At 37.7% G+C, this 21,973-nt stretch overlaps 1 protein-coding gene across 4 annotated transcripts in view; it reads left to right on the plus strand.

The window, feature by feature from the left end:
* ARID4A (AT-rich interaction domain 4A) overlaps positions 1–21,973 on the plus strand; it is a 61,984-nt gene that overhangs the window by 24,477 nt on the left and 15,534 nt on the right. For all 4 annotated transcript variants that reach the window (XM_036241966.1, XM_036241973.1, XM_036241959.1 and 1 more), the window contains 7 exons: positions 9,574–9,646; positions 10,594–10,688; positions 10,842–10,939; positions 12,000–12,231; positions 15,723–15,973; positions 18,402–18,599; positions 21,701–21,785. In XM_036241966.1, the coding sequence (XP_036097859.1) occupies positions 9,574–9,646; positions 10,594–10,688; positions 10,842–10,939; positions 12,000–12,231; positions 15,723–15,973; positions 18,402–18,599; positions 21,701–21,785 (1,032 nt within the window). The remainder of the gene's footprint in view (positions 1–9,573; positions 9,647–10,593; positions 10,689–10,841; positions 10,940–11,999; positions 12,232–15,722; positions 15,974–18,401; positions 18,600–21,700; positions 21,786–21,973) is intronic.

The raw sequence follows: 21,973 nt of genomic DNA on the forward strand, positions 1-21,973 counted from the left end.
TCGCTACTGACTTATATCCACTTTGGATGAATGCAAGAGAGTTTTCTAGGGATAAAATAAATAGGTGATTGTTAAAAGACTAAATATCATGGGGGAATTTGACCAGTCTTAGCTTTTCAATCCTTTTGATTTGCTACAGAGGTAGGCTTTTGTTTGGGGCCCTTTTAAAAATCTCTTCTGATTTCATATTTAGTATTGAAAATTAGAATTCCGTGATTTTTTGTTTTTTTAATCCTTACCCGAGCACACCTTTTTGGTTTTTGTTCAGATAGAGAGGAAGATCCTAGAGAGAAACATTGACGTGAAAGAGATGCATGGAATGGTTGCCAAGCACATGACCCAACCAGGGCCCGGGACAAATTGCAACCGAGGTAACATGCCCTTAGCGGGAACCAAACCTGGGTCTCTGGACCGCTGAGCCAAACCGGCCAGGGCAGAATTCAGTGAATTTTTATAAGATATGTTCATTTCACCCTGACCAGTTTTGGCTCAGTGGATAGAGCATCAGCCCGTGGACCAGTGAGTCATGGGTTCGATTCTGGGCAAGGGCATGTACCTTGTTTGTGGTTAGTCCCCAGCCCTGGTTGGGGTCAGGCGGGAGGCAACAAGTTTGTGTGTCTCTCTCACATTGATGTCCCCCCTCCCCCCACTCTGTCTGAAGAGAAATGGAAAAATATCCTTGGGTGAGGATTGAAAAAAAAGCAAAAGAAATGTTTATTTTTGTTTAGAAGTATTGATACCTATTTCTCCAATCTTTGAGTTTTCTACGGATCACTTTTACATTTAATGCCTAGAATTATATTCCACTAGTATAAAATAAGTTCTTGAGTTTTTTATTCATGGAAACCTGAAAGTACTCCAATGTTTTCAGTTTATTCTTGGAGACTTAGTGATTTTAAATCTTAAAAAGTAAGGTTGTTTATTTAATTCTCACAATAGGATTTTTTTGACTAAGAAAACTGAGACTTAGATGACAAGAGTTTTCACAAACTTATAAGAACAGTTTTCTCTCTTCCTCCAGATTAAAGGTCTATGAAAGTGGTGGTTGTCAGGTTTTTTTTATTTTTATTTTTTCCTTTTCTAATCCATATAAATATCTACCATCTAGCAACACAGAGCTTGGCAACAGAGTAAACCTTCATTAAATAGTTTCTGAATAAATGAATGAATGTGGACTTTGCAATTATCCTAACAAATTTCAACTTGAAACAAGGTGTTGGAAGATTTGTTGTAAGGTTCCAAAATGATTACATTGTGAGGAACCATAGAATAGGCATCTTATAATGGATTATTTATTTTATTTTTTATCCTCACTTGGAGATAAGTTTGTTGATGTTTAGAGAGGAAGGAAGGAAGGAGGGAAAGAGAGAGGGAGGGAGGGAGGGGGAGAGAGGGAGAGAGGAGAGACATCATTGTGATAGGAAAACTGATCAGCTGCCTCCTGTATGTGCCCCAACCGGTGTCTAACCCACAACTTTTTTGTGTACTGGAGGATGCTCCAATCAACTGAGTCACCTGGCCAGGGTCATAACAGGTTTCTTGAGAGCTTGTTGGGAGGTTCTAGCAGGGGAGCGCAGCTACTTGTATACCCTTTACCAAAGACCGGTCCTTTCCTCTGGGGGGATGGTCGTCCTCTTCGACCAATGCAGCTTCAGGAGGGACGCACATGGATGGAGAAGGGGGATACCCTCCTAGCCAGCCATATTAGCCAAATCAACCCTGGTGATCAGTGGGCTGACAGATGTCGCAGCCAGATCACCCTCACATCCCATAATAGGTTTCTTTTATCAGGCAGTGCACTCTGTAGGCAATCTCATTTTCTTATCTAATGTTGTGAGTTTATAAATTAATTATTTTTGGCTTAAGCTAGTTTGGGATATTTTTCTGTCACTTGCAATAAGAGTTCTTGACTAATACTCCTCCTCCTTCATATATTGCCCCCACTTATTTCAGGTGTCTTTTTTTTTTTTATCCTCACCTGAGGACATTTTCCCATTTTTTTGTTCAGGTAGAGTGGGAGGGAGAGAGAGGAACAGAGAGAGAGAGAGAAACATCGATGTGAAAGGAACACATCGAGTGGCTGCCACCCGCACGACCGACCAGGGCCTGGGACAAACTGCAACCGAGGTACACGCCCTTAGTGGGAACCGAACCCGGGTCTCTCAGGACCGCAGGTCGATGCTCTAACCGCTGAGCCAAACCGGCCAGGGCATTTTCAGGTGTCTTTTGACTGGTCTTTTCCTCTCCTATCTTTCTACACCTCCAATCCATTACCCATAGCCATCTTCCTAAAATAAATGATTTGTTCTGAAAACCCTTTAATGGCTTTCAGTACCTACAGGATGAAGTTTGGGTCTTTTATGTTAGCCCTTGTAAGTCTGGCCCTTCATTATTTTATGCGTGCCTACCTTTTTATTCTCTCCTCTACTATTCTCCAGCAATATGGGACTTTTTACAGCTTCCCCTCACCACCTCTTAGATGTTTCTCAGAAGCTACTTGTTGTCAGTATATTACATTGAGTATCACCTTTGTGCTGCCCATTTCCTTCATTCGTATTAAATACAATATGAAATAAAATGAAAGTTTTAAAAACTCAGAAAATAGCTTGGCCGGAGTGGCTCAGTGATTGAGATGGACCCAAGCACCAAGAGGTCACTAGTTCAGTTCCCAGTCAGGGCACATTCCCAGGTTGTGGGCCAAATTCCCAGCGGGGGGCATGCAGGAGGCAGTCCAGTTGATGTTTCTGTCTCTCTCTCCCTCTCACTCTAAAATAGAAATAAATTTTTTTAAAAACTCAGAAGATAATAAACAATAGATAAATAAGATTTAAAGGGTCCAACAGACTGTCAGAATAGAGAGCTCTGCCTGGATTATAAATATTATATGCATTAACCTTAGTAAGTTGTTCTGGTTTATTTCATAGTTTTAAAAAATCAGTGAGTCTATTTAATATGTTTCAAATTTAAAATTGTATGCAGAAAGCATAAGCAGCTACTAGTATTGTTGCTTTTTTTTTTTTTTCCTTTGGTATGTGCCCCTAGCGGGAACTGAACCCGGGACTCTCTGGTCTGCAGGCCGATGCTCCAACCACTGAGTCAAACCGGCCAGGGAGGGCTGTTGCTTTTTTTATGTTAGTCTTCTGGCCCACAGGTGCCCTCAGAGCTGCTGGTGTACTTCTTATAGTGTTTAACTCCCCAAAGTGGAGCATTCGGGGTGCTGTCTTAATACCCTCACCTCCCCAACAGAGGGATCTGCCCATTTTAGAGGACTCAAAGCTCAGCCTCTTTTTTTTTTTTTTAAGTGGTGTGCCATGAGAGATCAAGGGATTATAAGAACTGAGGAGTTAAGAGAATGTTTGATGGAGTTCCAGGGGAGGGGTAAGAAGGGAAGCCAGTGGAGGACCAGAGGAGGTATTGTAGACAGCAGCATGAAGGGTACACAAAGCTACTGTTATCCAAAATAACATTAATTCACAAAAACAGTATTTTGGTATTGGAAAGTAATCATGGTGTACTAGAATACCAAAAAAATAAGTAAAACAGGATGAGGGTGTTGTATAATCATTAATAATTTATTAAAAACCTGTAGGGGTTTGTGAGAGCTGAGACACCCATCAATAAAAGATGTACACTTTAAAACAAAATTTTTTTTTTCCTTTATTGATTTTAGAGAGAGGAAGGGAGAGGGAGATAGAAACATCGATGAGAGAGAATATCGATTGGCCGCTTCCTGTATGCCCCACCCCACTGAGGATTTGGCCCACAACCTGGGCATGTGCCCTGACTGGGAATCGAACTGGCGACCTCTTGGTGCATGGGTCGACACTCAACCACTGGCCTGGCAGATGTATACTTTAATACACAGCATAGGGAGACCACAAAAATCAAAGTCAAGTTATACCCTTCTTCACTTTTTAAAGGTCAATCTTTTTGGTTCATATCTGGTATGTGTTAAGAAACTACCCTGATCCATTCATTAGAACTGTGTTATTGGTCTGAGGGACTTTGTGTAAAGCGTATCATTTACTGAACTATTTGGACTATGTGGACACTTTCTGTTCACCTTCCTAATTTATGTTCTGGAGAGTAGAGTTGCTAGCTAAGTAAGTTAATAGCTCAGCAAAAACAAAGTATTATCTTATTAAAAATAAATAACAAAATTAATTCATCTCCCATCCCAACAAAATGCTGAAAGTCCATTCTTCACTAGAATTTGTGCCTTTTCTGAGTGAATAGTCATTCATTTTTGTCATTAAAGTATTTGTGAAAAGAATGAAGTGAATGCTAGCAAGTGGTTATGCCACAACCATCTGTGTATTAAGAACATCCTCAGCCATTCTTATTTTTTCTCTTTATTCTCTGACTCCTGTTGCATTTATATTGTCATTTACATTAGCCCTGAAACTCAGTGAATGTAAAACAACTGAAGAAAATCTTCTTGGTTCATTTTCACAGACATCATTTTCATTCACATAATAATAGAGTGCCTAACCTAAATGCCTGTCATTGGTGATAAAATTATGAGTAAAACAGGAATGTTTGTAGCGTCATAGAACTTAATGAACATTTCCAATGTGTTGGAATTTTGACGACTACAAATATGAGTAACTTAAACTTAAAAAAAAATGATCAGCATTAACTCCTCTCTCTTTCTCTCTCCCCCCCCCCCCCCCCCCGTCTGTCTCCTCCTTTCCCTCTCCCCCCACTGCCTTCAGGGGAGGGGTCATCTTTCCATCATCTGGTAGCAAGACTAATTCAGGCAATGATCCTCCTCCTTGTGGCCTGCTATAATAGCTTCCCTTTCCCTTCTAGTCCATCAAACTCAGTCTTGGCAGAGAACTTTTAGAAACACAAATCTGACCAATTTCTCTTTAGCTCTCTCAGACCTCACCACTACCCTGAGTATCCAGTTGATTCTCTTGCATATCATCACAGAGTCTTTTCCTAAGCACAGTCTGCCTTTGCCAGCCTCATGTTTATGCTGGTTGCTTCTAGCTCCTGGTCTGTCTGCTCTGCACATTTGGAGGCTTTCCCTAATGTTACCACCATAAGTCCATCCTCAACAGAACCATTCATCCTGTCCTATATTCTTTTATATATTTTATAACCCCTATCACACTGTTGAATTGATTTGTTTTATATTTAACACCCCAGTCAGATTCATAGGGGCAAAAGTAGAAGGTACCTTGTTTTCTCATTTAATCACTGTACTTTTGCATAGTTCCTGACTCATGGTAACCATTGATAGATGTTTGTTAAGATATAGTTTCCAAAGTTAGAAAATCATAATCTAGTAGTGTAGCTAAATAGACAGATAACTATCTATAATACTCAGTAGTATGTACTGATGCTAACTAAAATTGTACATTTCTTGGAATGATGATTATGGTCATGCCTCTTCTATACCCTTAACCCCCTTCCCTGCCATTTTACTTTGAGCATAAATTACTCTTCACATGCTTGACTAAAATGGAGGAAGGAAGGCTCATCAGCAGTTTAGTAGACTCTCTCTGCCTCCCATTATTATTTTTTAAAATATGTTTTTATATTTTAGAGAGGAAGGGAGAGAGAGATAGAAACATTGATGTGAGAACAAAACATCCATCAGCTGCCCCCTGCACACCCCGTACTGGGGATAACACCCACAACATGGGCATGTGCCCTGACCGGTAATCGAACTGGGATCTCTCTGTCCACGGGACAACCCTCAATCCACTGAGCCACACGGGCCGATCTGCCTCCCATTATTACAGCCCTCTTCCACTCTAAAACACCTTCTAGCTGTCAATAAGGAGAGAGATGCTATAGGTATGAAAATACCATGAACAGAGAAAGTACCCTGTGATAGCAAACACAAGCCCCAAACAAAAACCATTAAAGCAGATTCTTCTACTTGAAGACATTTCCTCAGCATATGCAATCTATTTCAAGGTAACTAACAACACAGCTAATTTCAAATCAGATTATAAAGATTATTTACTGTAAGACATTAAGCAGTTTATTAAATTTTTGCAAAGACCATCAGGTAAATTTAAAATTTTGTTTATGGCCTCGCCTTTGTGTGTAGAAAGTAAATTTCATCTCAAGCAGGCATTTATAAGTAAAATTATTTATTCATTTATATCTTGTTTTATACCTGATATTTTTATGGCCATGGTTTTTTATGAAACTTAATACACTCTTGGCATTGACATCCACTGACTTTTAAATCATATGTATTTAAATCACCAATTGTTATCTATAAAATATATATATATATATATATTTTTTTTTTTATCCTCACCCGAGGACATTTTTGCATTTATTTTCAGGTAGAGTAGGAGGAAGACAGACAGAGAGAGAGAAACATCAATGTGAGAGAGACACATTGAATGGTTGCCACCCACACGACCCCAACCAGGGCCAGGGACAAACTGCAACCTAGGTACATGCCCTTAGCGGAAACTGAACCCAGGTCTCTTCAGTCCATGGGCCAACACTCTAACTGCTGAGCCAAATTGGCCAGGGCTTAAAACTATATTCTTAATCACTAAGAATTTATCAAATGGTCGATACAACCTTAATAAATACCTAATTTGCAATTGATGGCTTCATTTTGTTGTCTTGTTTTGGAAAAAACTTTTTAAGTGAGTGCCTTTTAAAAAAATTGCTTTTACATATACTGGTTAAGATGGTCTTATTTTAATTCTGTGTGATTATAAATACTGGAAATGAGTTGTTAGCCTAAGGAGAGAATACGGTGATTTTAAGGGCCAAGCAAAGCATAAAGCCAGTCTGTCATAAGGAGTTTCTGTTTTTTATACCTCCATACTGAAAGTCCTTATAATTAACTTCTGAAGTGATTCTTGGGCTACTAGATTACTTTTTTTTTTTTTTTTGAGTTAACTCATTGGCAGTTTTTCTTTTTTTCTTTTTCAATTATAGTTAATGTTCAATATCATTTTTTATTAGTTACAGGTATACAGTGTAGTGTTAGACAGTGTTCTTTCTCCCCGAAAGGCACTTGTTTTAATAACCTTGCAGAAGCAAGTTGTTTTCATTCACATAGGGAAGAAGACTGACATCTCTCTCTCTCTTTTTTGTATAAATGTTTATTTTTTAAAATTTATTTTTCAATTACACTTGACATACAATATTATATTAAAAACTGCCATCTGTTGACTTGAGCATTTAGTAATGAGCCATATTAACTTTGTAAATTGCTAATTTTTGAGGCTCAATAGTACTTTGACTTAAAGTTCTTTATATTTGATAAAACTGAACATACTCCAGTGTTGTAAATCATTCTGAATGAATTTTAAATAAGAGTTTTTCCCAAATATTAGTTTATAAGTAGCCTATCAGAAAAGGGAATCTTTTATTAAAACCCATAACCAGTTTCTTTGACTAGAGCCAAAAATCTTGGCTGTGTAAGAAGAAATCATTAGGTTTATATAATTAGTAAAAAGTAACACTATAAGGTATTTGTAGGAATAGTTTTACATGAATATTTCCATTAGTTCCCCCACCCCATCCCCAAATAAATGAGCAATTATTAATCTAATTTTCTTTCCTAAGATAGACCCCAGGCAAATCAGAAAAGCAGGCTAGTGTGATAAAAGGGGCTGATCGAGTCTGGGACAAAACAGAATTTATATGACTCATTTAAAGGCATTTAATTTTTTTTCTTTATTGATTTTAGAGAGGAAAGGAGAGGGAGAGAGAGAGAGAGGGAGAAACATTAATGAGAGAGAACATTGATTGGCTCCCTCCTGTATGTCCCCCACTGGGGATTGGGCCCACAATCTGGACACGTGCCCTGACTGTGAATCGAACTGGCGACCTCTTGGTGCATGGATCGACACTCAACCACTGTACCACACCAGCCAGGCTAATTTTTTTTTTCTATCCTCACCCGAGGACATTTTTCCATCTTTTGTTCAGATAGAGTGGGAGGGAGAGAGAGGAAGTGAGAGAGAGAGAAACATCAACGTGAAAGGGACACATCGAGTGGCTGCCACCCTCATGACTCAACTAAGGCCACAGACAAACTGCATCTGAGGTACGTGCCCTTAGCAGGAACCGAGCCCGGGTCTCTCTGGACTGTAAGCCACTGCTCTAACTGCTGAGCCAAACCAGCCAAGGCAAATTTTTATTTTTAATTCTCACCCACGGATATGTTTTTAGTGATTTGGGAGAGAGAAACATTGATGTAAGAGAGAAACATTGATCAGCTCCCTTCCGTACCCAGCCAGATCAGGGATTGAACCCAAGACCTTTTGGTGCTTTGGATGATGCTCCAACCAACTGAAGTCATTCAGCTGGGGCAGGGCATTTAAACTTTTAAAAAATATTGTGCTATCCAAACAAAAGAATCTTTGCCATGTGACTTTGCAAGCTTTGGTTTATATTCATTAAACACTAACAAAATTTTAATGTTTGTATATGGATTATTTGTATAATAAATACATTTGTAATTATTGTGCTCATCTATTTATGTGTCTGTAGAAGGCTGCATGGTATTTTAATGGATTAAAAAAAAATACCAAGCGAGCCCTGGCCAGTTTGGCTCAGCGGTTAGAGCGTCGGCCCATGGACCAATGAGTCGTGGGTTTGATTCCAGTCAAGGGCACAAACCTTGGTTTTGTTCATCCCTGGCCCTAATTGGGGTCATGTGGGAGGCAAGCAGTCCATGTGTCCCTCTTGCAACCATGTTTTTTTCTCTCTCCCTCCCACTCTATCTGAAGGTAAATGGAAAATGTCCTCAGGTGAGGATTAAAAAGAAAAAAAAAGCAAGTGAGGTGAAAACACTCTCACCCTATTCTTGATTCTTTTTCTCATGGCTAATCTTAGTCCTTATAGTGATACTCAAGGGTAGGGTTATAGTGATAAATGGTGTGAAGAGTAGAGATTGTATATTTTGACAGTTGTATAAAATCCGCTCTATCAAAATATGATTTAAAAACTAGAATTGTAGCCCAGTCGGTGTGGCTCATCGACCCATGCACAAAAAGATCACCAGTTTAATTCCTGGTCAGGGCACATGTGCAGGTTGTGGGCCAAATCCCCAGGGTGGGGCATGCAGGAGGCGGCCTGTTGATGCTCTCTCTTATTGATGTTTTTATCTCTCTCTCCCTCTCTCTTCCTCTCTGAAATCGATAAGGAAAAAAACAAAACAAAAACGTGGCACTGTAGAATTTTGAGGAAATTCATATTTTCTAAGCTTCATTAAAATGCTATCCCGTTAAATTGATTTCACAAAACAAGAAAAGAAGACAGCCCTGGCCGGTTTGGCTCAGCGGTTAGAGCGTCGGCCTGCGGTCCTGAGAGACCTGGGTTCGCTTCCCGCGAGGGGCGCGTACCTCGGTTGCAGTTTGTCCCCGGCCCTGGTCGGTTGTGTGGGTGGCAGCCACTCGATGTGTCCCTTTCACGTTGATGTTTCTCTCTCTCTCTCTTCCTCTCTCTCCCTCCCACTCTACCTGAACACAAAAAATGGAAAAATGTCCTCGAATGAGGATAAAAAAAAAAAAGAAAAGAAGACAGTGTTTCTCTCCTATTAATTGTTGTACAAATTTGTATATTTTACCTTTACAGCCTGAGGAAGAACTTGATCCTGAAGAGAGGGACAACTTCCTCCAACAGCTTTATAAGTTTATGGAAGACAGAGGTACTTTCATGCTCATTAATTAAAAGTAGTCATTTCTTTTACAGTTTTTGATTTTAGATTCATGCATTATTTTTGTTAGAATCATGGGTATATGGATTTGGATTTAAAGGAAAGCTAAAGAATCAATTATACCTGTTAATAATTAAGTACTTAGAATAAAAACAACTATTTGCATCTATTTTGAGTAGAAATATATAGGAAAATAGTTTTGATATAATTAAATTTAGTCTCCTTGGAATCTGTAAAACCAAAACATACTATAATATTTCAACAGTAGAAAGTGAACAGTCATAATGTCAATCTATGTACCCGTTAATTAACTAATGCTGTCCATGTGGTGAGTAAACCAGCCTGATTCTTGGTATCATCAAATTAAACATAGTAGGAGATTAGTTCCTATCTAAATAGAATAGGATTTCTATTTAGAATTTAGAAAAAATAGAACTTTTAGAGATCGTCATACTTCTTGACATTACATTAGTTCTGGGAAACCCTTAGATAAATTGTCCTAGACACTCTGTGGCCTTCAGAAATCATCCTTGAGTTTATTGCTAACGGTCTTAACATTTGTGTTGAAGCAGAGAAAATGGAACCATCACCTAAAATGTAACCTTTCTGTTGTGTATATTCTTGCCCAGGCTTCTTGCACCAATAACATTGTTGGCCATACCCTGTAGTCCTAAGGTTTAATTGTGTTTTACCAAATTCATTGGTAGTTAAAGAAGTGATTTTATTATTTGTGAAAGTAAATCTAAGGACCACCATAGTGTGGTATAAAGAATATAGAGAATATTTTGTGTCATCTCACATAATTTAAGAATTTAAGGTTTTTTAATGTATTCCACCAATTAATGAAATTTGGGGAATTAGAAATTGATAGCTTTTTTTAACTTAGGTTTTCCCATTTGATTAAACATGTCATTTCTACCCTCTAATATAAAAAATAGGTACTCCAATCAACAAACCACCTGTTTTGGGCTATAAAGATCTCAATCTCTTCAAACTCTTTAGACTGGTTTATCATCAAGGTGGATGTGACAATGTAAGTAAGGAAGTAATGAAAAGTTAAATCATCTAATGTTTCACTATTATATGTACTTTAGGTAATCAACACATTTTCTTAATGAACATAGAATATTAGTGTAAAGATTATTTACCTTTGGAAATGTTAACAAATAAAAACTTAATTTTCCAGATTGATAGTGGTGCTGTATGGAAGCAAATTTATATGGACCTTGGCATTCCTATTTTGAATTCAGCTGCTTCCTACAATGTAAAAACTGCTTATCGAAAGTAAGTAGTATAGTTTATTCATCAAAGAATATATATTTGCAGGGAATATTTTCTATTTATTTTGTTAACAAATAAGAACAATCAAAGAACGTTAAAGTTGGAGAAGTGTATAAAAAGGTTTAGGTTAGCCCTGGCCTCGGTGGTTAGAGCATCGGCCCACAGACCAAAGGGTTGCGGGTTCTATTCCTGTCAAGGGCATGTGCCTGAGTTGCAGGTTTCCCCGGCCCTGACCGGGGCTGTGCGGGAGGCAACCAATTGATGTCTCTCTCTCAACATCAGTGTTTCTTGGTCTTTCTTTACCTTCCTCCTTTCCACTCTCTCTAAAAAATAAAAAATCAATGGAAAAAAATTAATGAAAGGTTCAGGTTAACATATACTTGTGATTGAAAATTATTGCAGTGCACCAAGTCTGCTGTGCTCCATTTTTCATGTTGTCCTAATTTCCTTTTCAAAATCAGGGATACAGGCAGCGTTTATCAACTGAAATGACAATACATGTTCTGGAGCTGTTCTTGTGTGAAAGCCTTCAGATCAAAACTGTCATAGCTATGTTCAGTTATCATAAGCTCAGATTTTTTAGGAAGACATTTTATTTTATAATCAATATTTCTGTTTATAATTTTATGTAATAAACAGCAAGAATTTAGTAACATAGAAAAGTACTTTAAAGAAAGAAAGGCTTGAGTTTAACTTTTTAAAAATGTGTGTTTAGCCCTGACTGGTTTGGCTCAGTGGTTAGAGCGTTGGCCCGCAGTCCAGAGAGACCTGGGTTCGGTTCCCGCTAAGGGCACGTACCTCGGTTGCAGTTTGTCTCCGGCACTGGTTGGTCATGTGGGTGGCAGCCACTCGGTGTGTCCCTTTCACGTCGATTTCTCTCTCTCTCTCTCTCTCTGTGTCTGTGTGTGTCTCTCTCTCCCCCTCCCTCCCTCCCTCCCACTCTGTCTGAACAAAAAATGGAAAAATGTCCTTGGTTGAGGATAAAAAAAAAAGTGTGTTTAATAATATAGTATTCAAGATCAATGTAAAGACTAAAATTTATTAAAGCAAAGTATTTGTTTAGGTATCTCTATGGTTTTGAGGAGTACTGCCGCTCTGCAAATATTCAGTTCAGAACTATTCACCACCATGAACCAAAAGTAAAAGAGGAAAAAAAAGACTCAGAAGAATCAATGGAAGAGGCTCTGAAACTAGACCAAGAAATGCCTTTAGTAGAAGTAAAGAGTGAACCTGAGGAAAATATTGATTCAAACAGTGAAAGTGAAAGAGAAGAAATAGAATTAAAATCTCCAAGAGTAAGTAAATTAAACTCTTTTTATCTGGTTTATTTTAAGAATTACTTAACATTTTCTCTTATGGACATTTTCAGATACATACAAAAATAGTCTAATGAATCTAGTTTATTTTCCAGTATTAGTTATGTTTTAGCCAGGCTAGTCTAGCTACCTTTCTCTAAATATACCACATTTCTTGTACCTGAAAAATCACTCCTCCTGTTGTTTTTTGTTTGTTCAAGTCATTCTCATCTGGGGTCAATCTCAAGTATTCCCTAACGTTGCTATTTTTATCCATAATTTATTTATTTATTCTGTTTATTACATCTTGTTTCTTTTACACCACTCTGCACTGGAATCGCCCTTCATAGGAGCCAGGTATTAGTGTCTGTTCTGTTCACTGACAGTTCCCAGACGTCTAGAATAGTGCCTGACATATAGTGAGGGCTTATTAAATAGTTGTTGCATGAGTGAATCTCCTCTGTATAACACCTGCGCTCCCAAACAAGTGTATCTTTTCGGTTACTCCATAGCACACTGTGTAGCTCTTGTGGCTGGTTTTTCATGTTCTGCCTTGTTTTTTAGTCACCTGCACACTGGTTTTATTTTCTAACTCTGTTCTTCCTCTCCATTACTTTATAAGTCCTATGTAAGAATTGTCATCTACTATTTTGATCATTATTGAAGAATGTCTACATAATAGGCTTTATTAAATTTTAGAAAGAAACTTTATCACACTATCAAAGAAGTTCAGTTACTATAATACAGCTTATTTGTCAGTGAAATCATATTTAATGAAAGGGGAATTTGAAGTCACTTTGTATTTTATTTAACCAGAAACCATTTAAAACTGTCCATTCTGACTGTCATCTAGTAAATAGAATTTTCTAGTGAATTTTAGGAAACATCCAAATTGGTTTTTCTTTTTTTAATTTTTAAAAGTTGTAAATATGCATAATATAAAACCTATCATAACCAGTATTAAGTGTATAGTTCAATGGCAACTACATTCACATTGTGGTGCAGCCATCACCACCATATATTTCCAGTACTGTTTCATGTTGCAAAACTGAAACTTTACCAATTAAAAAATAACTCCCCATTCCTTTCTCCTCTAGCTGCTGGCAGCCATCATTCTACTTTATGTCATTAGTAATATGGCTGCTCTAGGTGTCTCATATATAAGTGGAATTATACATTATTTGTCCTTTTGTGACTAGATTTTTTCACTTAGCATAATGTCTTCAAGGTTTGTCCATGTCTGTGTCAGAATGTCTCACCTTTTGAAGACTAATATCCCCATTGTATGTATTGCTATATAAAGACCTTCCTCACATTATGTAAAACGTCTGCATTGTGTTATATAAATCCTGCATTGTGTAGATGTACCATAAATATACCTTCCTCAAGACTTTCTTCAATTTTTTACAATTACAAGAAATGCTGCAATAAATGTGCTTGTAAAAATGTCCTCCTAGCCCGGCCAATGTGGCTCAGTGGTTGAGCATTGACTTATGTACCAGGAGGTCAACAGTTCGATTCCCGGTCAGGGCATATGCCCGGGTTGTGGGCCAAATTCCCAGTGGGGGACATGGAGAAGGTGGCCAGTCAATGTTCTCTCTCATCGATGTTTCTCTCTCTCTCTCCTTTCTTCTCCCTCTAAAATTAATAAAAAAAAATTTTTTTAAATGTCCTCCTAATGTAGCTGAATATAGAGAGTAGATTTTAAAAAACAGGATATCTGGGACAATTGTATATAGACCTAAATTTTAATAGATAACTACTTTCATTCATACAGACAAATATTTAAAGGGTACCTGTGTCAGGTACCATCTAGATCTGAGGATACAAAAGTGAGCATGTCAAAGTCCCTGCCCTCATGAAACGTACATTTTAGTTCTTTGTGATAAGAAAAATAAATTTATTCTTTTTCTATCTTTGAAGTTTAATACATAGTCAGAAACTAGGGAAAACATTTGTTGTACTGAAGTATTAACTGTACAGTATTTGAATGCTCCCTAAATTGGTGGTTTTTTTAGCCTCAGTTTATTCCAAGTAGAAGGGAATTCTTCCAATGTCCAGAGGTTGACTTGAAGGAGAATTTAGGAAATAATTAAATGGCTGACCAGTTTCATGGTCAGTCGAGCATGCAGCAAGAGGCTAGATAAAAGCTGCTGGGGGTAGGACAATACACTGCAGGCCCAGGGAGCTCCCCAGAGACTCATTCAAAGAAATTAGCTCACTTTCAGCTAATGATGCAAATCAGTCCTTTTAAAATGTAGTCACACAGCCCTGGCCGGTTTGGCTCAGCAGTTAGAGCGTCGGCCTGTGGTCCAGAGAGACCCGGGTTCGGTTCCCGCTATGGGCCCGTACCTCGGTTGCAGTTTGTCCCCAACCCTGGTTGGGTTGTGCGGGTGGCAACCACTCGATGTGTCTCTTTCACGTTGATGTTTCTCTCTCTCCCTCTCGCTCTGTCTGAACAAAAAATGGAAAAGTGTCCTTGGGTAAGGATTAAATAAATAAATAAATAAAATGTAGTCACATAGAACTATAATGTAAATTTTATCTTAAAAAGGATTAGAGACCACAGAGCTTTTTAAAAATCCATAACTTAGAGGGTTGATTTAGTATCATCAACTTGCATCATTGACATTTAGATACTACTTTTAAAACTTTTATTGTAGTCAAGAAATACTAAAAGTGAGATAGATAATGTAGTGAACAAATAACATTTTTTTAAGCAGTCTGTAGCCAAGCATCATAGTAGACGACATATAACTAATTTACATGAGCTATTTATTACTTTACTTTCAAGAAAAAGAGAGCCCCGGCCGGTTTGGCTCAGCGGTTAGAGCGTCGGCCTGCGGTCCTGAGAGACCCGGGTTCGGTTCCCGCTAAGGGCGCGTACCTCGGTTGCAGTTTGTCCCCGGCCCTGGTTGGGTCGTGTGGGTGGCAACCACTCGACGTGTCCCTTTCACGTCGATGTTTCTCTCTCTCTCTCTCCCTCCCACACTCTATCTAAACAAAAAATAGAAAAAATGTCCTCGGGTGAGGATAAAAAAAAAAAAAAAAACTCTGCCCTGGCCAGTTTGGCTCAGCGGTTAGAGCATCGGCCTGCGGTCCGGAAAGACCCGGGTTCGGTTCCCGCTAAGGGCATGTACCTCGGTTGCAGTTTGTCCCCGGCCCTGGTTGGTCGTGCGGGTGGCAGCCACTCGATGTGCCTCTTTCACATCGATGTTTCTCTCTCTCTCTCTCTCTCTCTTCCTCTCTCTCCCTCCCACTCTATCTGTGCAAAAAATGGAAAAATGTCCTCGGGTGAGGATAAAAAAAAAAAAAAAGAAAAAGAGAAAAAAGTCCACAGGAGTTAAGTTGTCACTGTCATGTCTCAAGCCAGAGAGAAGACTAATCATTGCTATAAAGGTTTAAGGAAAAGACATATTTTTTTTTCTGTTGTCCAACCCCTACCCTCCTTGTACTGATAGCTGTTTTAAAGTTGTATCCCCTCTACTTAGGGACGAAGGAGAGTTGCTCGAGATGCAAATTCTATTAAAAAGGAAATTGAAGAAGAGAAAACAGAAGACAAATTAAAAGATAATGATTCAGAAAATAAGGAAGTAGACGATGACTATGAAACTGCAGAGAAAAAAGAAAATGAGCTACTACTGGGGAGAAAAAATACACCAAAGCAAAAGGAGAGGAAAATTAAAAAGCAGGAGGATTCTGACAAAGACTCAGATGAAGAGGAAGAAAAAAGCCAAGAGAGGTACATTATCTTATATTTGTTCTCCAGAAGCACCTGTCTGGGGCACAGCAGCGCTCTGTTCCTGCTTAGATACTCAGGTTTGAGGGAACGTTTTCTTATTGGGACTTCCATTCCTCTTGTCTAATGAAGGTGAAACACATTGTGAAGATGATGTGTATCGCCTTTCGGAATTGGAGAATATACTGGTCGCACCATTTTAATAGCACTTGTGCCCTAAACAGTGGCCTCAAAGAAGGCTGCGTCACCCAGTCAAAAGAAAGGTCCTGCAGTTGACAGCAGGGAAGGGAGCTGGAGAAAAATGGAGGAAGTGGACAAGAGGAAACAGCGACAGCAAAAATTCCATTTTAAAAAAGGTACAATGTGGGAAAGCTAACAAACACATGGGTGCACAGTACTAGCAGATGTTTCTGTGTGTTAGCTTTATCTAAGACATTTTCGTTTTTCAAGTTATTGTATTAGATTAAGTGGCATGCACCCCTGATTCTTGTTTGGAAAGTACATTCTTGCCCCACATCACACCAATAAATTTCAGCTTTTAAATGTCCATCCTGTTTGCTGTTGAGTCAAACTGTATTTTTTCCCCATGTATTATATACATGTATGGACTGAATTAAAAAATAACCAGTTGGGCAGTCCAGCTAGATCAAAGTAATATCCGACAGTGTTTAGTTGGCCATTTCTGTGTTGTCAAATAGATTTACTAATTTTCATATGCTACTAAAAAATGAATTTTAATTCAGCAACAATAGCATAGCACACTTATAATATAAGCTCACCTCCATAGTTATTTTTCAATTATTATATGATGCTAAGTTTTCTAGAAATTTGAGTTGTTGAGCACAATTTGGGAAAGTGACCTACTGCATCCAATTAGTAGCTGACATATATCTGAAAGTTAACTATGGACAAAATATTAGGAAAATAGGAATGATTAATGAGTGGGAAAGGTAACATGATTCAATACAAGTAAGTATGAGAGCTATCACAATTACATGTGAATGTGAATTAGATTAGTGGATAAAGAAAGCTTTATAGTGAAATATAATTAGGATTAGGAAAAGTAGGAGGAAATAATTGGAGTTGAACATAATGATGTGAGTATGATGATATTTCAGATATTGGACAATAAATTTAAGCAAAGATGAACCACAGCAGGCCTTAATTACAGTTTGAAGTTTTGTTAATAAGCATGAAATATATTATAATATATAATACATAAAACACATAATATATAAAATATGTGTTTTTTAAAAACCCTTATATAAATTGAACAAACGTTATAGAGAAAATTTCAGACATATGAAGAACAATATTTCCTTTTATTAAATAAAAAGTGAACATGTAGACAAACGGTGTGTATACTCATTCGATAGCAGGAATCATAGAAGTGGGAGATTTTTTTTTTTATCTATAGAAATTTGTTTTAGGTAGTTTCTCTCATAGTGGTTTGAAATTACCATATCAGGCTGTAATTGGAAGGTGACCTTGGAGAAAAAATGTTCCCAAGGCAAGTGGGTTGTCAAAGCTTTTTCATGTTGGCCCCATAGTGGTGTCCAAAATAATGCCGTGTTTATTATAGAGCACGATGCTGCCTCTTAAGCATTTGATACTCCCGTGACAGTAGGATGGCCTTTGTTGCAGATGTCTTCTGAATCCTTGCAGTATTAACACAGGATGTTTATTTGTAAAAATATCATTGGGCCTCCCAGTGTGAATCTCCTTTTTACCTGCTTATCAAAACAAAGAAAAGCTAATGGGAGATAAATAAACAAACAAATCAGTACAAGATACTCAGAGCTCTGTTCTCCTGGTGCTGTCCCACAGTTTCAATAAGTGACCTCATATTCAGATATACATGGTTTCCTTGTTGGGGTGGGGAAACCTTTAAACTATTATAAACTAGTTTAAAAAGATATAAAGATATGGTTACTAAGATAGCTTTTGTTCATTATTTTATCCACCAAATAGTAGTCTTGCTAAGAACCATTGTATATGGAGCAGAAAGTAGTAATAAAGTAGATTTAAAACAACTTAGTTGCAGGAAGTTACAAACTACTTTTACATAATTTTTGCATATAAGGTGACACTTGAGTACAAATTCCAACAACTTTCAGAGCATATCGTTTTTATTTGTTTTAACAAAAGTGATTTATTTGACTCCACATCATCATTAACTATGATTACTGACTGGCCTTTAAGAAGTCTGGATTTACTTTTGGTACAGTGCACCTTTACATAATAAGTAAATTCCTTAGTAAGTAGTCCATAAAAATCTTCTCCTTCTCCTCCTTCTTCTCCTCCTCCACTGACATGCTATTCAGGTAATACTTAGGTTGTGACTATTCTACATGTTGGATTCTTTTAGCATATATTAGTTTGTTCTCCATTAAGTTACTAGTAGCATTATCAATATTATAACTTACTGCAGGGAAGAAACTGAAAGCAAATGTGACTCTGAAGGGGAGGAAGATGAGGAAGACATGGAACCCTGCCTAACAGGAACCAAAGTGAAAGTAAAATATGGACGAGGGAAAACGCAGAAAATCTATGAAGCCAGTATTAAAAGCACTGAAATTGATGATGGAGAAGTTTTATATTTGGTACATTACTATGGATGGAATGTCAGGTAAGCAAGAAATATGTTTTTTTACTATTGAAATTTCTTTCAATGGTTCAAAAAGATAACATGAATGTTGTGAAGAACCGAAGCAAATTGTATATGTGTTTTTACAAAGCACAACTTTTATGCTAATTTTCTGGGACTTTCAATATTCTCACTGTTTTATTAGCTGTGCCAAATCTTCCAGGCAAAGGTCACCTAGATCATACCTATAGTTGAAGAAGTTGGATTTACTACTCATTTGCAGTGAGGGAGAATGTATAGCATGGAAAACTGGGAGGTGATTCAGTAAGAGGGTGTTAGACATATCAGTGAAAGCCCAGGGCACCACCTTTGGGAATAGCCATGGCCCAGGATTCTGTGAGAACATCCTGCAGGACATGGACAGAGAGCCAGGCCACAGCTCCCAACAGTGCAAGTAGGTTTTTTTGTTTATTACATTTATTAGAAGTCAAAACTAGATCAAGCATTGTAATAATTCTAAATTGATCAATTTAAACAAAGGGATGGTAGAAAGGACTTTGATTTGAGCATCTGTTAGGTGGTTTTGGAGAGGATTTAAGGAAATGGGGCTTTGATCTAGATTGGATGCTGTCAAGAAGTAGGGTTAATACTGTGATTGGTTATCTTAATAAATGTTACAAGGAGAGAAGACTAGACTATTGTTAATGCTGTAGCTTGGACAATGTTCCTGTTTCTTCTGTGTTTACCCACGATTAGGGAGTGGTCTTGTTTTTGTCTTGATCCATCAAGGTCACGTTGCAAGACTTGTCTGAAGTTGATGTTCTGTAAAATGGTTCATATTCAACAGGAGAACAGCACGACCTAGCTGTGATGCCAGATCACCTCTGTAGCAACATCAAGACCACCTGATAGGACCAGGCTAGTTACTGAATGTCAGGGACTGCTTTTCTCTTTCTCCTTTAGAAGGGCTTAGGTGTTTAATACCTCTGCTTGCCCTGTATTTGTTTGGATCCAGTGTGCTCCAGGGTTTCCCTGCATACTCAAAGTGTACTCTGTTATACCTCAGTTCCCTCATCTCTAAATTGGGGATGATAAAGTACCTACTTTGTAGAGATGTTGTCAGAAATAATGGTAATACCTGTATTAACATACAAAGTGCTTAGAACAATGTCTGGCACTTAGTAAGTGCTCAAATAAATGTTAACTATTTTTTTAGTGAGGGAGAGTTAGGTTTCTTTCATCTCACATCATTTTAAGAGAGTTTGGGTTTGTCACATATATTTTAAAAGTACAGGTTTATTGCATATAAACCTTTAATTTTTTTTTTTCTTAAACCAGCCCCTGCCCTTCACATTTCTGCCAACATTAGAAACAAACTTAGTCTATCTCACTGTTGTTTGTATGTACATGATGTTGAGTTCAGAGGGAAGGGACTACATTTACCAACTTTGAGTCACCATCTTTTCAGTTAGGGCATTTTAGAGTCTATTTTCCTCAGATTCCGCTCAGCTCACGGTTTTCCACTCTTATCATCTGCGTGTGTCTGTTCTTCTGTTCTGCGTTCTAGAATTTCCCCTTGGTATCATACCTCTCTTATCTAATTAAAGTTTTACTGTTTGATCGTTCTCACAGTCATTTTATTATATGCTCACATTCTCCCTAACTAGTTAAGTTCCTAAGTATTTACTTAACTGGTTACTCACAAAGTTCATGGTATTTCACTGTCCTTCCATATCCCTAAAAGCTGGTATAATTTTGGCCTGCTCATTGACATAGAGTCACTGTAGTACCTACAGAATCTAGTTGGATTTCTAAAACAGGTACCATATGAAACTGTGAGGGACATTCTGGTCTCAGTTGAGAAATCCTCGGAGCACCCTTGGTTAGCAGTATTAATGCTGAAAGTACCTATGTGACATACCGTGGTGCCCAGGACCAGCTGTACTCCAGATCAGGCCTGTGCTTCTGGGTGGTCTGATATGTCCTGTGGAATTTTAGAATTGGTCAGAGTTATAGCTTCTTTGTTAGATCTGGACCAGATATATAACCCTCTTACTGCATTTACTAGACTATACCTGGTATTATTGTTATGTCCGTCTTTCACACCAGACTTTGAGTTGCGTGAGAACAAGGGCCTTCCTACATACTTCCTCTTACAGTGCCTGGCATGCTAGGTAGGCCCTCAGTAAATGTCCAAATGAATGAATACTAAATAAGGTCATAATGCAGAGATACTGGCTTGATCCAGGAAGAGTGTTTTAAACCATAATATAGGTAATCATGGTACCATATGAACCAAACTTTTGGATATTGGAACTGTGTCCTTGCTTTGCATAGTTTCATGGTAACTGGTTACAAAATGAGGGTATGGTTTCGGTTAACATGATGCAGTTCAAAGCAAGGACTGCATATAGTTTTTTGCTTAAATGTTAAGATTTTAGATTTTGATAGAGCTCTACAAATACCTATTTATTTACATAATGTAAGAACTGTTACTTAGTTCTAGAAAGTTTAATTTCTTATTTGCCCCTGATTAGTAACTGGACTGACTATATTGAAATTCAAGAGTGATGTCAGTATTTTGGAAGAGATACTGGGGAAATGTGAAGTTTTCAACTTGAGCTAAACAGAACAAACTTACATAAAGGAAATGAAATATCTACAAAACTTCATAGTCTTGGAGGTGACATAGTTCAGAATTAAATCTTGTTAGAAGTACTAAAGGCTAGAGAGAGTTCTGTGAGGAAAAGAGAGTTGAAAAGGACTTCATAAATAAATCTGGAAATAATCATATTACAAGTTTGAATTTACCTGACTTTATAGTATTTGGTCAATAAAATTCTGGTGAAGAATCATTTTATTAAGTTCATATCTATGGGAGTTATGGAAAACAAAGCAGTTCAAACAGTCTTGAATCCAAGAATTGGCTTACCTAGCTCTCTTGTCTCTCCCTGTTGGTGGCTGGTGTACGGAGCACCTAGGACAGTAGCTGGCACATGTTACCAACAAACCAGCCCTTGTGCCCTTCACATTTCTGCCAACACTAGAAACAAACTCTTAAGTTTATCCTACAGTTGATTTTATTTGATGAGTACTTTTTAAATCAGGTATTATTGTGAATTTTTTCATATATTCATTTTAAGGTATGATGAATGGGTGAAGGCTGACAGGATAATCTGGCCTTTGGACAAAGGTGGACCAAAGAAAAAACAGAAGAAAAAAGCTAAAGTATGTTCAAAGATTTATATCCTTTATGACATGTATAGGAATTATTCATATTGTGTGTATTATAAATCATGTTTCCTCACTGTAATAATCATTGATTCTTTTAAGGTAATTGTGATTTTCTTTCTTATAACCCAGAAGCTAAAAAAGTGTTAACACATTGTTTTAGGAAAGATGAAAACCAGTGAATC

This window comes from Molossus molossus, unplaced genomic scaffold (assembly GCF_014108415.1).
Source record: "Molossus molossus isolate mMolMol1 unplaced genomic scaffold, mMolMol1.p scaffold_m16_p_1, whole genome shotgun sequence".
Taxonomy (NCBI): Eukaryota; Metazoa; Chordata; class Mammalia; order Chiroptera; family Molossidae; genus Molossus; species Molossus molossus.